General features: G+C 35.3%; 2 protein-coding genes across 4 annotated transcripts; both read right to left on the bottom strand.

The window, feature by feature from the left end:
* Nucleotides 2,962-4,351, bottom strand: LOC109226549 (zinc finger CCCH domain-containing protein 20-like). Its single transcript, XM_019391336.1, has one exon. The coding sequence runs from the start codon at nucleotides 4,303-4,305 to the stop codon at nucleotides 3,274-3,276; it is 1,032 nt and encodes a 343-aa protein (XP_019246881.1). The 5' UTR covers nucleotides 4,306-4,351; the 3' UTR covers nucleotides 2,962-3,273.
* Nucleotides 10,216-12,937, bottom strand: LOC109226548 (myosin-6-like). Of its 3 annotated transcripts, none has more exons than XM_019391334.1 (7): nucleotides 12,534-12,937; nucleotides 11,616-11,744; nucleotides 11,300-11,443; nucleotides 11,064-11,209; nucleotides 10,824-10,983; nucleotides 10,599-10,684; nucleotides 10,216-10,453 (listed from the first exon to the last, which is right to left on the bottom strand). In XM_019391334.1, exons 3-6 carry the CDS (start codon nucleotides 11,375-11,377, stop codon nucleotides 10,622-10,624), a joined length of 447 nt encoding a protein of 148 aa, XP_019246879.1. In that variant the 5' UTR covers nucleotides 11,378-11,443; nucleotides 11,616-11,744; nucleotides 12,534-12,937; the 3' UTR covers nucleotides 10,216-10,453; nucleotides 10,599-10,621. The 3 variants fall into 3 exon arrangements, with proteins under 3 accessions (XP_019246879.1, XP_019246878.1, XP_019246880.1); XM_019391333.1 differs by having other exon boundaries at nucleotides 10,636-10,684; XM_019391335.1 differs by lacking the exon at nucleotides 10,599-10,684.

Raw genomic sequence — 14,291 nt, 5'->3', positions numbered from 1 at the left:
TGCATTAACACTCTCTCACAAATATCATGCACGGCATCACCCTTCGTGCTTTTACACTCTTCCTTACCCAAACAACAATCACAAAGCAATACGGGCAAGAGAATTAATAAAATCACAATAGAATCCCGGCAAAGGAACAATAGCATAACAACAATATCCCGTCAAGGAAAACAATATCAAAAGCAATAACCTCTGGCAAGGGAGACAATATTATAAACCTCATATCTTTTCCACAATTACTTCACAACTCAACTCATAAATTGAGCCAACGATCTACAATGTTCAATTACCAATAATACTTCCACAACTCAATTCACAACTTGAGCCAACGCTCTTACCAATAATACTTCCACAAGCCTTGTTCAAAAATAGAAGTAATCATATAAAGCATGAACAATACGAAACGGAGTCACATTTATCATAGTATAAGACTCACGGGCATGCTTGACACCGACGTATAGATACTCGTCACTATGCCTATAGGCCGTACTCAATAATTAACACTTAGCAAATAAGACACAACTCCTAATCCCTCAAGCTAAGGTTAGACCAAACACTTACCTCAATGCCACGAACACAATTCAAGCCTTAACTACCGCTTTACCTCTTGTTTCCACCACCAATTTGTTTGTATCTAGCCACAATTTACTTAACGATATCAATAAATGCTAAATGAATCAGTTCTAATGCATGAGAATAGGTTTTCTAAAGATTTTCCCAAAAGCCAAAAATCGACCCCGGGCCCACATGGTCAAAACCTGAGGTTCGAACCAAAACCCGATTACTCATTCACCCACGAACCCAAATATATAATTTATTTTGAAATCAAACCTCAAATCGAGGTCCAAATCCCCAAAATTTGAAAATCCTAAGTTCTACCTAAAACACCCAGTTTTCCCCCATGAAAACTCTTGATTTTGAGTTGAAATCATGTGAAAAGATGTTATATATTAAAGAAAACGAGTTAGAAATGACTTACAATTGATTTGGAGAAAAACTTTTCTTTAGAAAATCGCCCAAAAGAGTTTAGGTTTTGAGAAGGTTTGAAGAATGAAGAAAAATGCATTTAAGTCCAAATTGACTGGTCTTAGATGTCGCAATTGCGACCAGGGTTCGCAATTGCGAACCCCTTCAGGACCTGCTACCTTCGCAAATGCGAAGAATATGTCGCATTTGCGACCATGAAAAAATCCGGTCACCTTCGCATTTGCGAGGGACCAGTCGCATTTGCGACCCCTGCTTCCTTCGCATTTGCGAAGGAGTCGTCGCATTTGCGACTTCTGGCATGTGATGAAGACTTCGCATTTGCGAAGGATACCTCGCATTTGCGAGACAATGCTGGCCCTGGGTTCTTCGCATTTGCGACGAAATTCTCGCATTTGCGGACCCTGCTTGCATCGCAATTGCGATGCCTGATCTCGCAAATGCAAGATAAGAGGCCTGCTACACATCTGCGACACACCAGCAATTCTCCTAAGTCCAATCTCACTCCGTGGCCTATCCAAAACTCACCCGAGCCCTCGGGGCTCCAACCCAAACATGCACGCAAGTCCAAAAACATAATACGAACTTGCTCGTGCGATCAAATCATCAAAATAACATCAACATCTATGAATTAAACCTCAAATTCATGAAATCACTCAAGAACATCAAAATTACTATTTTCTCAACTATAGGTCCGTTTTATACCAAACCAATTCCGATCTTTACCAAATTTTACAGATTCAACTCAATTATTATTTCAAACTTTTACTGGACTCCGGAACCAAGATACGGGTCCGATACCATCAAGAAAATGCATCAATTCACTTCTAAAAACCTCTATATTTTCCAGAAAATAATTTTCTTTAAAAATTCATTTCTCGGACTCGAGACCTCGGAATTCGATTCCGGGCATACGCCCAAGTCCATATTTTACTACGAACACTACGAGACCGTCGGATCACGGATCCGGGTCCGTTTATAAAGAATGTTGACCAAAGTCAACTTTATTCAATTTTAAAAACAAATTTCTATATTTTACTTAGTTTCCACATAAAAACTTTTCGGAAACGCGCCCGGACTGTGCACACAAATCGAGGTGAGACAAAAAGAAATTTTTAAGGCCTCTGAACGCAAAATTTACTTTAACGAGTGAAAAAGGTCATCACATTACATCAGTTCCAAGGTTGTTCATTCAGATAATTCTTATCATAGTAAGTGCGTGCGTATCAAGCAAAATCAAATCATAAGCTATTTCCACACCAGGCGGTATTGTTTCACCAAAATTATGCTAGTATCTAAATAAAATTTGCCATATCTAATATATTACCTAAACTCCCCCTCTCCACTAGTATATTACCAGAAAGAGTGCCATTACTCTTTACTACGGGTGGCAAACGAGGGGGTCAGATCAGATATGATCGAGTAAAAAACAGACTAATACAAAAGCGAATAAATTATCCGACTTAACACATATATTTAATATGGATAAAAAATATATTAACCGCCAAATAATATGACTATTAATATTATCTATGACTTATTGAATATGATTACTTTTAAATTTTTTTTTAATTTTTAAACTTGAGGAACCTCTAATTTTAAAAGCTAAATTCATTAGTTATCCATTTCCTAAGTAGATAATATAGTTTTTATCTATATTTAATCCATTTTTTAAAAGTTCATTATCGGATCAATATTTTAGGAGATAATAGTCCATTTTGTCACCACTACTCTTTATCATGTTCTTTTTTCCAATTTATTGTATAGGACCTTGGGCTTTGTTTAGAACAAGGAATAAAGTAGAACCTTTCTTGCAGAAATTCCAGACAATAAACATATGAAAAACATGTGAACTAAGAAGCTTGAAGACAATAACAATAAAAATAGAAATACCAAATATTATAAATGTACAAACATATTTTACTTACATACATTAGGAGGATTAAAATCATTAAATATCAAAACAACACAAAATCATCCATCTTCGATTTGCTATGTCTTTCTACAGCAACTCGAAAACAAAATTTACTTTCTTTTTTTGTCTAAACATTTATCCAAAATAAATCCTAATTTTCCACATAACAAATCCAAAAAAAGACCCTAAACCACTTTTCCCCTTATAACCAAACATCATTTTCCATATATGATACCACTAAATTCATACTAAGAATATACAAACATACAATAAAACCCAAAAAATAAAGTTAGGATTTCCAAATATTCTTCCTCCTCCCACCTTCTTTAATATAAAGAGCAAAAATAGAGGAAGCAAAAACAAGGCCCGCCATTTTACTGTATCAGATCCGATACCCACCCAACATCCGGGTTCGGAGCATCCGAATTCAGATTCGGGTTTAACCCATCAAGTGGATTCTCCTTACTCAACCTCTCAAGCATCTTTACCCTTAAATCCCTACCTGACTCTACCCTCTCCATCACAGGTTCCTCCTCCCACAGATCAAAGCACCGATTCCCGGGTCGGGTCAAATTCCCAGTTGGAGTTACAGGCAAGCTACAGAAACCGGGTTGGGTCACGGGTCGTCCAGCCGACCCGAGTCTAGGAGATCCCAATTGCACATTCCACGCCGAAGGCATGGAATTCAACCTGTTCAACTGCAACTGACGAAGCGAAGCTATTACCTCATTAACCGAGTTCGAACCCAGCGACCGACTCAGCATCGGAGACATAGGCGGTGACTCAGTCGGCGGGGAACTCGACTCGGGCGACGAAACAAATTGCAAAGCTCTACCGCAGAGCCGAGGAGATTGATGCTCAAAAGCTGATTCAGCGTTCGGGCTCAATACTCTCAATTGATCAGCTGAGTGAGCAAAGAAACAAACCCTTCGTTTACAGCTCACACCATCTTTACATGGCTGCGTACGATAGCGAGCTGGGTGGAGCCAGCACTCAAATACGCCGTGAGCAAACTCGCACCCATCGCCTTTCAAACAATTCCCCTTACGAAAATCCGGACATGCAGTACCGGAATAGTGATACTTACGTGGGTCCCTCCGACGAGCTTTCTCGCCGGGATGAAGGTACGGACATTCAGTCCAATCGTGTGACCTCCCACGTGCGCAATTCCTCACCTTGAACTCAAACATCCTGAAATTATCACATGCGTACATGTCCACCGGAAGTTCAATTTCTCCATTTTCTAACTCAAACTGAGAATAATAATCTTCAGCAAAACTAAGGGTAGAATTGGAATTCTCGTTCGGGCTTAACATGAAGTGCATGTTAGCCGTTTGATCATCTGTGTATGGCCATGGTGGAATATCAACCGTTGGATTAAGGTGGTGGTTTTTTCCTCCGATCATGTTACTGGAATGTGGCTTTGGAAGTCTAGGCGGTGATGTTCAGTTTGTATATAAAGTAATGGAAAAGTGGAAGTTTTAACCATGGTTAAGTGTATTAACTAACCGTGGTTAGTTTTAGCTTTAGACATCTTCGATGTTCTAGTGAGGTTAAAATTAATGAGAGATGCTAAAGTTACAGGGAAAGTAAATTTTGCTACAAGCAAGTTGTATTGTGTGATAGGACACGTGGATTAGACGAGGATGTTTGCGGTCGTGTGGTTTGATTTGATTGGGTGGTGATGGGATTTTTCTGACCGAGTTGGTGAGTTTAGAATGTGGAAATTTACAGTGACGACTGACACCTCTAGAGTTCCGGAGGCGGTGGAGGGCGGGTTTTGTAGGCCTGAGGGGTTTAAATGGAAATGACAATAATTAATGGGCCGGGAATTATGTGACAAGATTAGACATTTTTGGACTTTTCAAATGATTTTTTCCCAAGGTCTCCTGAAATACTGTTTACTGCTCCACTTTGAAGCTACTCCCTTCAATCCAAAATATAAGTAATTTTTTGGTTTTTTTTTGTGGTCCAAAATAAATAATTTTTTTAGATTTTAAGAATAACTTAATGATTTTTTCCTATATTATCCTTGGAGTAAATAGTGGCATATGTGTTAGGAATGTTTATGTGAGATAGTAAAGGTTAATATGGTCAATTCCATTGCTAATTAATGCTAAAAAGTGGATTTCTTAATCTGTGTGAAAACATCCAAAAAATCACTTATTTTGGACCGGAGAAAGTAAATACTAGAAATTGACCCCACGCTTAAAAAAAAAGAAACTCACTAATTTCATGTCACAAAGACATTCTTCTTAGGCGTTTGGTCATAAGTTTTGGATTTTTTTTTTTTCAAAAAGAATAAAATTCAAAGATGTGGGTGTTTATAGAACTAATTTAGAGCCCGTTTGGATATACAAATTTTTTCTTTTTTTAAAACTTTTTTTGAAAACAGTGGTTGGTTATTCCATTCCTACCAATTTTTTCTTTTTCACTTGAAAATTCATTTTCAAATTTGAAAAACTGATTCTCACCAGTTTTTCAATTGAAAATGAAAATTTGCTAGTTTTTAATTTTACAATTTTACCCTATATTTTTAAAATGACCCCATCAGTTTTTCATCTTTGGCAGATACATCATTGGCGACTGATGGGGGAACATCAGTCCTAGTTGATACTTGATCTCTGCCTACTGGAAGTTTGACTATATGGTTATGAGAAATATGTAGCTATGCCTGCTTTTGCACCTTTTCTATGTGTTACTAGAATTAGAAAATGTGACATTGATTTTGTATCTTCTGTGTATTGCAGTAAAACAGAATATGATAACAGTTAAACAATAGCATTTTGATTGTTTATTTCAAGTAGGATAATCAAATTGGGGTGGTTTTGATATTTTTTTTACAAGTTGTGAGGTATAAATCATGTTTCATGATTTTGAAAAAATAGACATCCAAATATGTTGCAAAAATTATAACCAAACACAACTTCATCTTCAATTCAAATTTTAGTGAAATTTCATATTTGAATTTTTTTTTGGAATTCATGTCCAAACGCCTACTTAGTTTTTGAGAGATTTTGAAAACTAAAACTTCAGATCCCAATTATAGCCTAATACGTCTTTTTGGGCCAAATCATGACCATTTGGAGATTTGTAGATAAAAAATGGACTTTTTATCATATCAAAACTTTCCCCAAAATTCATATCCAAACACATTTTCAATTTCAAATCAAACTTCATCCAAATCAAATTTTTCAAAAAATATTTGAGAATTTGTGTCCAAACAGGTCGTTCGTTAGCTAACGTCTGGGTATATAGATTCGATTGAAATTTGAAAAATGAGTTTTTGAAGTTGTACAGAAAAATAATTTTGAAAGTTAAAGTTGTGTTTGGACATGTATTTTGTTTGAAAAAAACTTGAGTTTTTTGAGTGGAAGAAAAAATTTCATCCGAAAATTTCCTAAAATTAGTTTTTGAAAACTTTAATTTTTTTTAAAAGCTATTCATATTCCGTGGACAAAAATATTTTCAAAAACAAAAATTGAAGAAAAAGCACTCAAAATTTGGCTTGCTCTAAACAAAATAATTTAATTTAAAGATTTAAAAAATAGGCTTGAACCTTATTATATTACATTAAAGATTGTTTGGTTCGGAATAAGTTATACATGAATTATTATACAATATTTAATAATACATGATTTAGTAATACAAAGATTATGTCTTATTAGGTGTTTGGTTCATTGCACTAAGATTGTACGTCCAAGATAAACAACAACAATAAAATAACAACATATTCAATGTAATTCCACAAGTGAGGTCTAAAAGAGTAGGCATTACCGATTAAGGAGAAGGTCTTGAAGCTCAACTGATTAGAGAACATGTATAAAGTCTTGCCCCTACTATGTACAGGTATAATTGTAAACTCGTTGCTTTTTAGCTTAAAAAGTAAATAAATATTTTAGATGATATCTTTGCACGACTTTCACAGGCTTCTAGAAAGAAAAGAAAGAAAGACAGTTTTTTTCCTTTTGATGCTTTATCTGTATATAAGTTATACATGAATTAGTTATTTTGTAATAAAAGCGGTATAAAGTTATATCAAATTTGGCCCCTAACTCAATACAAAAATTAACTTTACATGAATAGAAATGTAAATCAAACGTTGTACAACTATTATAACTCTGTTATACCATGATTTTTATTACACGTTAAACCAAACGACCCCTAAAGGGTTGATACCATAGCAATTTTTTTAGATCTTGTAATTTTAAACATGTTATGTTATTTTTATAAAAAGATTTCATTGAGGATAAAATAAAAATCTTGTCATTTTAAACACAGTTAAGTTTTATTTGGAACTAATTTTTCATATTATGTTATAATATATATTTACTGTAACATCCGTTCATTATGACAACTAAATGATATTCGAAATAAACGAAATTATTATAAAAAAGTTTGGCTATATTCTCTTAATTATACCTTTGTGTAACAAGTGGAACTTAAACAATAAACAAAGTAGAGAAGTCTTATTATGCGCCTCACACAACTAACTGACAAGAGTTGCGTGAGGTTCCTTTTTGTCTCACAAATTGGTGGATCACAATCTTATACTTCTGGGTCCACAAAAATCTGGTCCACAAGACTGTGTGACAAAAAAGATGCCTCATAAAATTAATGTCAGTTGTATAAGACACGAAATAAAATTTTCCAACAAGGTACTTCAATTTAATCTTTTGTCCTCACTTTTAACAGCCTAAAGCCACATATCATTGAGCTAGAAGATAGAAATACTTCCCTACGGGTTCAAATTATTTGTCTATATGGTAATAATAAAACAAGATATTTGATGCGAATTTAAAGGGAATAAATGGATAGATAAGAAAGGACATGTATTTGATGGCATTTAAGCAGCCCATGTCCTCCCCTATCTTACTTTGCAGAGCATTCAAAACTGAATCTTTACCCACTTTCACTTTTTATTAATTACTATATAACTATTGTATTCGGATTAATTTCTGCATATTTTGATTATTTTATTGTAGGTGACGAAAAGTTTTTGCTCTTAGGCAAATATAAAATATACTACTTGATTTATTAATATTTGTATTTTAACTGAAATTTAAGCATTTGTCTTAAGATATTTACATCCACTTAATTTATTGACCATTAAATTATACCTTGCTATCAGGGGCGGAACTAACATACCGTTATCGTGTTTTGTCAAACTTAGTAGTTTTGATCTAACCCTGTATTTCTCGTAAGAATTTCATTTATTACGTATATATTATTAATTTAGAACCTCGTAACTTAAAAGGATTAGAATTCCAAACTCATAAACTTTAAATTTTAGCTCCGCCCCGACTAGCTACACACTTTCACTTTGTTTTGTTTTATAATATAGTGCAAGTGGTTGCTCAAAATAGACACTACGTTGAGTTGCATTCAACAACTTTCTAGTTTTGTTGTTATTTAAGTAGAACTATTGTTTAACCAAAAAAAAAAAAGTAGAACTATTGTTTGTTAACATAGCCAACAGTTTTAACTCACAAGAAGTGAAGATGGGAAGCTTTTTGACCAACAAATTCAAGATTAGAAGTAGTTTAATTTAAAAAGTATGAAATACCATGCAAACATGAAAATAAGTTGTATCATGTAAACATATATTTCTTTAAAAATCTTAGTCATATTATGTTTTATTTAAATCCACGGGCTGTATGGGCAGATTGTTCTTCGTTATTGTGTTCTTTTAATGTTGTTTAAATGAAACAGCGGACAGTGCATGTGTCTACATACGTTGTCTTAACTATACACTTGTATTGACACTTGGCACAAGATCCACATACGTTCGAATCCTGTTAGTAGAAATTTCTAACCACGTGAATTAAAGTGAATAAAGTCTTATACCACAAATAGCATGCCAAACTTTACATATATGACCTACAAAAGGAAAAAAGAACGAAAAAAAAAAAGTTGTAAGATTTACAAGGAGGTAATGGAGTTGGTTGCTCCAGTTATGGAGAGTGTGCTGAAGAACACTTCTTTGTTTTTGTGTGTGTGTGTTTGAAATTTGTATTATATATGGACTTGATTAATTTGAATTTATGTTATGTAAGACTCACTAAACATAATTTTTTCATTCCTAAGGCTCGAACGTAAAATCTCTCGTTAAGAGTTTGAAGAATAATTTTAGTGTGAAGGCTGTGATCAGTGGCGAAGTCAGAATTTTCTCAAGAGTGTTCGGACTTAAAAGAAGTAAATAAATTTTTCGACAAAGAGTGTTCAATATATGTTATATACGTCCAAATTTAATCTTTTACTTATATATACAATATAATTTTTCATAATATTTCGACGAGGGATGATCAATTGCAAAAGGTGGCTACGCCCCCAGTAATAGTCTATATGTAAAGTAGAAAAGATAAGAGAGGAGAGAGAACGATGGTATTCTAGAAGAGAATATTTGCTTTTGCTAGTACTTACTGCCATTTGTTTGAGTTCATGATTGTAAAAAAAGATGGGAATAAATAATTCAGCCTCCTAAAATTCAACAATAACAACAAAGACAATAAACCCATTTAGTTTTTCCAAGAGGGGGTCTAGGAAGAATTATATGTACCAGATCTTATTCTTACCCTGAAGGCAAAGAGGCTATTTCCGATAAATCTTCGATTAAAGACAAGAAAAAAGAAATAGTGGCAACATGTGATAACAACAACAAGATATTAAGAAAATCAAAGTGCAAGAAAACAATCAAACAGTAGGTAGTCACTACTGAAAAATTGGTCTACGGTAATGCATGGAAAACCGTTCCAATAGGTAGATAAACCGTTGCCGTAGCGATATTGGAACGGTTTACACACCGTCACATCCGCTCGCGTGCCAATAGAGCTATTGGAACGGTTTTCATCTCCGTTGCTATAGAGACTTATAGCAAACGCCTCGCAACGGTTTTCCCTTTCTCTATTGGAACGATTATTCCTTCCAATTGGGACGGTTTAAAACCGTTACTATAATGTGTATGCAACGGCTCATAACCGTTACCATATTATCTAATGCAATACTTTCATAAGCTATTGTTACGGTTATTTATGGATTTTGTAACGGTTGTTTTTGTATTGCTACGGTTTTAAATACCTATTGGAACGGTTTAGAGGGCATTTTAGAACAGTTTACCGGATCTATTGGAACGGTTTACATTCTAATGGAACGCCATTTGTGTCCTATTGCAATGGTTCTGGTAGGCTATTGTAACAGTTCATTTAAAACAGAAATATCGCTCATATATATATATATATATATATATATATATATATATATATATATATATATATATATATATATAATATATAATAATAATAATAATAATACTAAAATTTAAATAAATCACAAAATGAAACTATTAATAATATAACTCGTCCAACAAGCTAATAATATCCATAAAAGTAAATGTTCTACCCCAAGTGCATAAGTTTAATACATTTCAAGATAGTAAGTTTCAAAATGTTGACAACAAAAGATTCCTAGAACATTCATCTATAGCAATTCAAAATTCATCTTAAGTAAGGTCTGGATCTTCATTGCCTTCATCTTCTATTTCTTGATCTACTCCACCTACAAAAGAGGATAAATAAAGTCATTACCTTTCATCTGGAATGCCTAGACTAAATAAATTGGTCCAAAAAGAAAAAGACTCTGGAATGCCTAGACTAAATAATAGTAGACGACATATTTTTGACTGGCAGCATGATGTCCATACCATGGCTACTGGCATAATAGAGTTCAGTTAGACCTACCAGCTGCTAGTAAATAGACATAAGCAAATGCTTCCAGAACAGGATTAGACTGCAATAAGCAAAAATGCAGTCATCGCGAAGATCAGATTAAGATTCGATGGCAACTGATGATATTTGGTTCTACAAAAATAACAATTATCGGCGATCAATTGTCCACGCTATAGGTACAACAGTGTAAGATTTATTACCTCCAGGACTTGCTGCACGACTGATCTACTACCTTCAGCCGCAGCTCTCCCGCCCATGTAAGCAAGATAGCGCATGAGTTGCTTGGTGCTTTCTGTTTTACCAGTGCCACTCTCCCCACTAACCAATATTGACTGACTTACTCCTTCATTGATCATAAGTCTGCATCCATAGTAAATATATTTTTAAATGACAATTTCAAAATAGGCTGTTTGGTTCATAAACAACAGAGAAGCACAGACCTGTATGCCGCATCTGCAACAGCATAAGGGTGAGGACTTAGCTCCCCAAAAGCTGCAACTTTATATTGGTCCATCATATGTGTATCAGATAAGTGAGGTAGCCTTCTAAAAGGATTGACAACGATTAATATATTCCCTGTATATGTCTGTAATCATCATTTATTAGGTTACTTCATTAAAGACAATTACTCCGGAACATTAAAAAGAGAGATCTTAAAAAATGACAAGACACTCACATATATTTCATTAATATCATATCTAGCCTTTAAATTATGCAAGACTCCTGGTTCGTGCAAATAAGCCAGCTTCGTCATGTCATCGACACCAGAAGGTGGAGCTTCAGCATCTTTGGCGTAGACATTGGAAGACTTAACAACAACCTGCCACAGATTTCAGAAAGTAAATGAACGAGGTTCGTCATATCCCAAAGCTCTGCTTGATTACCAATGTGTTAGAAAAAGTAAGCAAGATACAACTCAATGTCCTCTTCGTTGAATGAACCAGCTCATCATTTACTTCTTTCCAACAATAAGATGCCATGTGCTCACTTACCGTTTTACCAGAAGTGCAGAGAACCTTTATGTCTGAACCATTAACCTCCAAAACTTCCCCATCTATCCAGGCTTCATCAGGATCCTCTACCCAAACAAGAGAACCAACCGGTAAACTAACGGAAGCAGCCTGCAAATATAACAATGTGGGGTTGCCCATTCAGAATTATGTATTATAGCCCATACCAATGGTTTATACTCTTTTATGCTGCCCTAAAACTTATAAGCAGACTGAATATAACTCAGATTGAGGCTGCCACATAAAGGTCATGATTTGTTTATCATTTTATTATGCTGCAACTCAGCTCACTACTCACTCTCGTCGACCATTAAAAAGTTGCAGAAATACAAGAGAGTGCACCACGAAATTTTACTAGTTTACCAACTTTACTTTGAAAAGCATGACAGTGGCAGAAATTAAACATTAATTTCTTTGAGATGCTTAATAATGCTGATGCAGGAGATGAAGCATCAACCATGACCCTACCTCCAATCCGCTAACACAACAAGTCAATAAACTACACAAATTGAGAAAAACATTAACATACTACTTCAGCTTTACTAAACTCGTAGCGCCTAAGAATGTACTAACCAACGCAGAAGCTTTGCCAGTACTTAGTCAGCCATACAAAAGACATAAATAAGTCTAATCACTTAATAAATTCAAGATGTCAAAAGCAAACATAACTAAAATACTGACCATTTTGAAAAATCATCTTTGGCAGATTATCTATACGAACATTCATTCTAAAAATTTAGACTCACACTAGCCACACCTTAACGAAAATAAAACCCTAACAATTGGGGTTCAAAAAATCAACAGAAAGCAAGATATTAAATACACCACCACACTCTAAATATTATAGAAAAAAGGAACGATTAAAGAAGAAAATACCCAAATTGAAAAAGAAAAACTTACAGCTAAAATCAGTTTCTGACGGAGTGCCTTCTGCGTCGAAGATTTTTTGCTATAGAAATCACCGACTGCCGAGTTCGTGGGTTGAACAAGACGACGCTGAGCAGATAGCCTGAATGTTAGCAAAACGGACACAGATCTTCTGAAGATCTCTCACTGGACGACTGGATTTAAGGGATTTCAATGTGTGAAATTAAAAGGGGAAAATGGGTCTGAGGAATTAGTGTGATTTGGGGAAAATCGAAAACGTAATTGGAGATGAGGGAAAAGTGAAAAGGGTTCAGATTTGGGAAAAATGTGACTGGAGCTAGAGTGAAATGAAAAAGGGAAAATGGGGATGATGGATTAGAGTAATTGGGGGAAAACTTGATGGAAGTAAAGGAAAAGTGAAAAGGGTTTATATTTGGGGAGAAAAGTAACTGGAGCTAGACCACATCTACTTTTATTTAAAAAATAAATAAAAATTGTGGGTTTTGACTATGTATTACATTACATATTAAAAATAAAATAAAAAAGTTAAAAAAGTTTAAACAGAGAGTATTAGATTTGGCGGGCTAAGCGAAAAAATTTAGGAGGGAACAATAACCATTCCTATAAATATATTTTGGAAAAAACCGTTGCCACTGATAGATATATTGTAACAGTTAAAGAAACCGTAGCTATAGGAAAACGTACCGCAACGGTTTGGTTGCTAAAGTGTACTAATAGCATCCAAAACCTTTGGCAACGGTTAAAACCGTTGCAATAGAGGTTATGTGGCAACGGTTATACAACCGTTGCGGAAACTTCTGTTGCCATAGGCTCATTTTCCAGTAGTGAGTACAAGTGTTTGACTCAAAAGATGTTAAATTCTTTTTAAGCAAATCAATCAAAGAGATGAAGGGGTAAATCGTAGTCGAAGATAATAAATCCTAAGATCGTTTCAACAATCGGAACTGTAATAATGATAAAAGAGAGAGAGAGAGAATGATACAGAGATAAAGATTAAGAGAGAGAGTCAGTTTTTCTATTACCAGTTATCTACCTATTACAAGACCCGGATCCCCTTTATATAATGGGAGATCTAAGCTGAGTCATGAGAATGAAAAAATCATACTCTACGGCGGAGCCGATGACAGGTCGAGGTCGTTCCTCCTCTTACCCCTGGGTCGTTCCTTCGTATCGTATCGTAAACATTCAGTGGTTGGTCATGCTGATGGTAGGACGTGATTGGTCAAATTCGACCCCATACATTTAGTCCCTCCGCTCATCGGGGTTGCAACGAGATGCGTCCTCGATGGGCGGAATCAATGTTTCTGTCAGGGAGAGTTTGACTTGTTGACTTGATTTGACGTGACTGGTGGTAGATGAGAATCATTCCTGTCAGAACGTTGAAGTAAAACACTCTGCCTTGAGTGACGTCAGCGTCCGCATATGTCATCATTACGCGTATTCTCGAGGCGGAAGAGAACTGACGCTTCGGCACTTGGTTTCCCACGCCGATTTGAAATCAGATGCCTCGATTCTGGCGCCACCCAACCTTATAAATAGGGGAAGGGTTTAATTTTGTTGAAGAACTTTTGGTCATTCCAGAGAACTTTCCCAGCCCTCCTCTATTGATTTTCGCATTCCTGCACATTTCGTTCTTGTCCAGGGATTTTTCTTCTTCCTCATTTCTTTTCGCGTGATCTTTTTCGAACGAAAATATGCCCAAATCTCGCCGTACCACAGAAAGGGTTCCTGAGGTAGCTCCGTTGAATGCGCCACCCTCCTCCAATGGTG

Source organism: Nicotiana attenuata, chromosome 6 (genome assembly GCF_001879085.1).
Source record: "Nicotiana attenuata strain UT chromosome 6, NIATTr2, whole genome shotgun sequence".
In the NCBI taxonomy this organism is placed as follows: Eukaryota; Viridiplantae; Streptophyta; class Magnoliopsida; order Solanales; family Solanaceae; genus Nicotiana; species Nicotiana attenuata.
Note: the sequence above shows the minus strand (reverse complement) of the source record. Positions and strands in the feature narration are given on the sequence as shown.

What these genes read in the sequence shown, in the direction of transcription:
- LOC109226549 (XM_019391336.1), bottom strand. Translation starts at nt 4,305, where the DNA reads ATGATCGGAGGAAAAAACCACCACCTTAATCCAACGGTTGATATTCCA.
- LOC109226548 (XM_019391333.1), bottom strand. Translation starts at nt 11,377, where the DNA reads ATGACGAAGCTGGCTTATTTGCACGAACCAGGAGTCTTGCATAATTTA. An exon ending in GTTGCAGATGCGGCATACAG is followed by an intron (nt 10,984 to 11,063) that starts GTCTGTGCTTCT and finishes CTATGGATGCAG; the next exon opens with ACTTATGATCAATGAAGGAG. An exon ending in TCGTGCAGCAAGTCCTGGAG is followed by an intron (nt 10,685 to 10,823) that starts GTAATAAATCTT and finishes TGCTTATTGCAG; the next exon opens with TCTAATCCTGTTCTGGAAGC.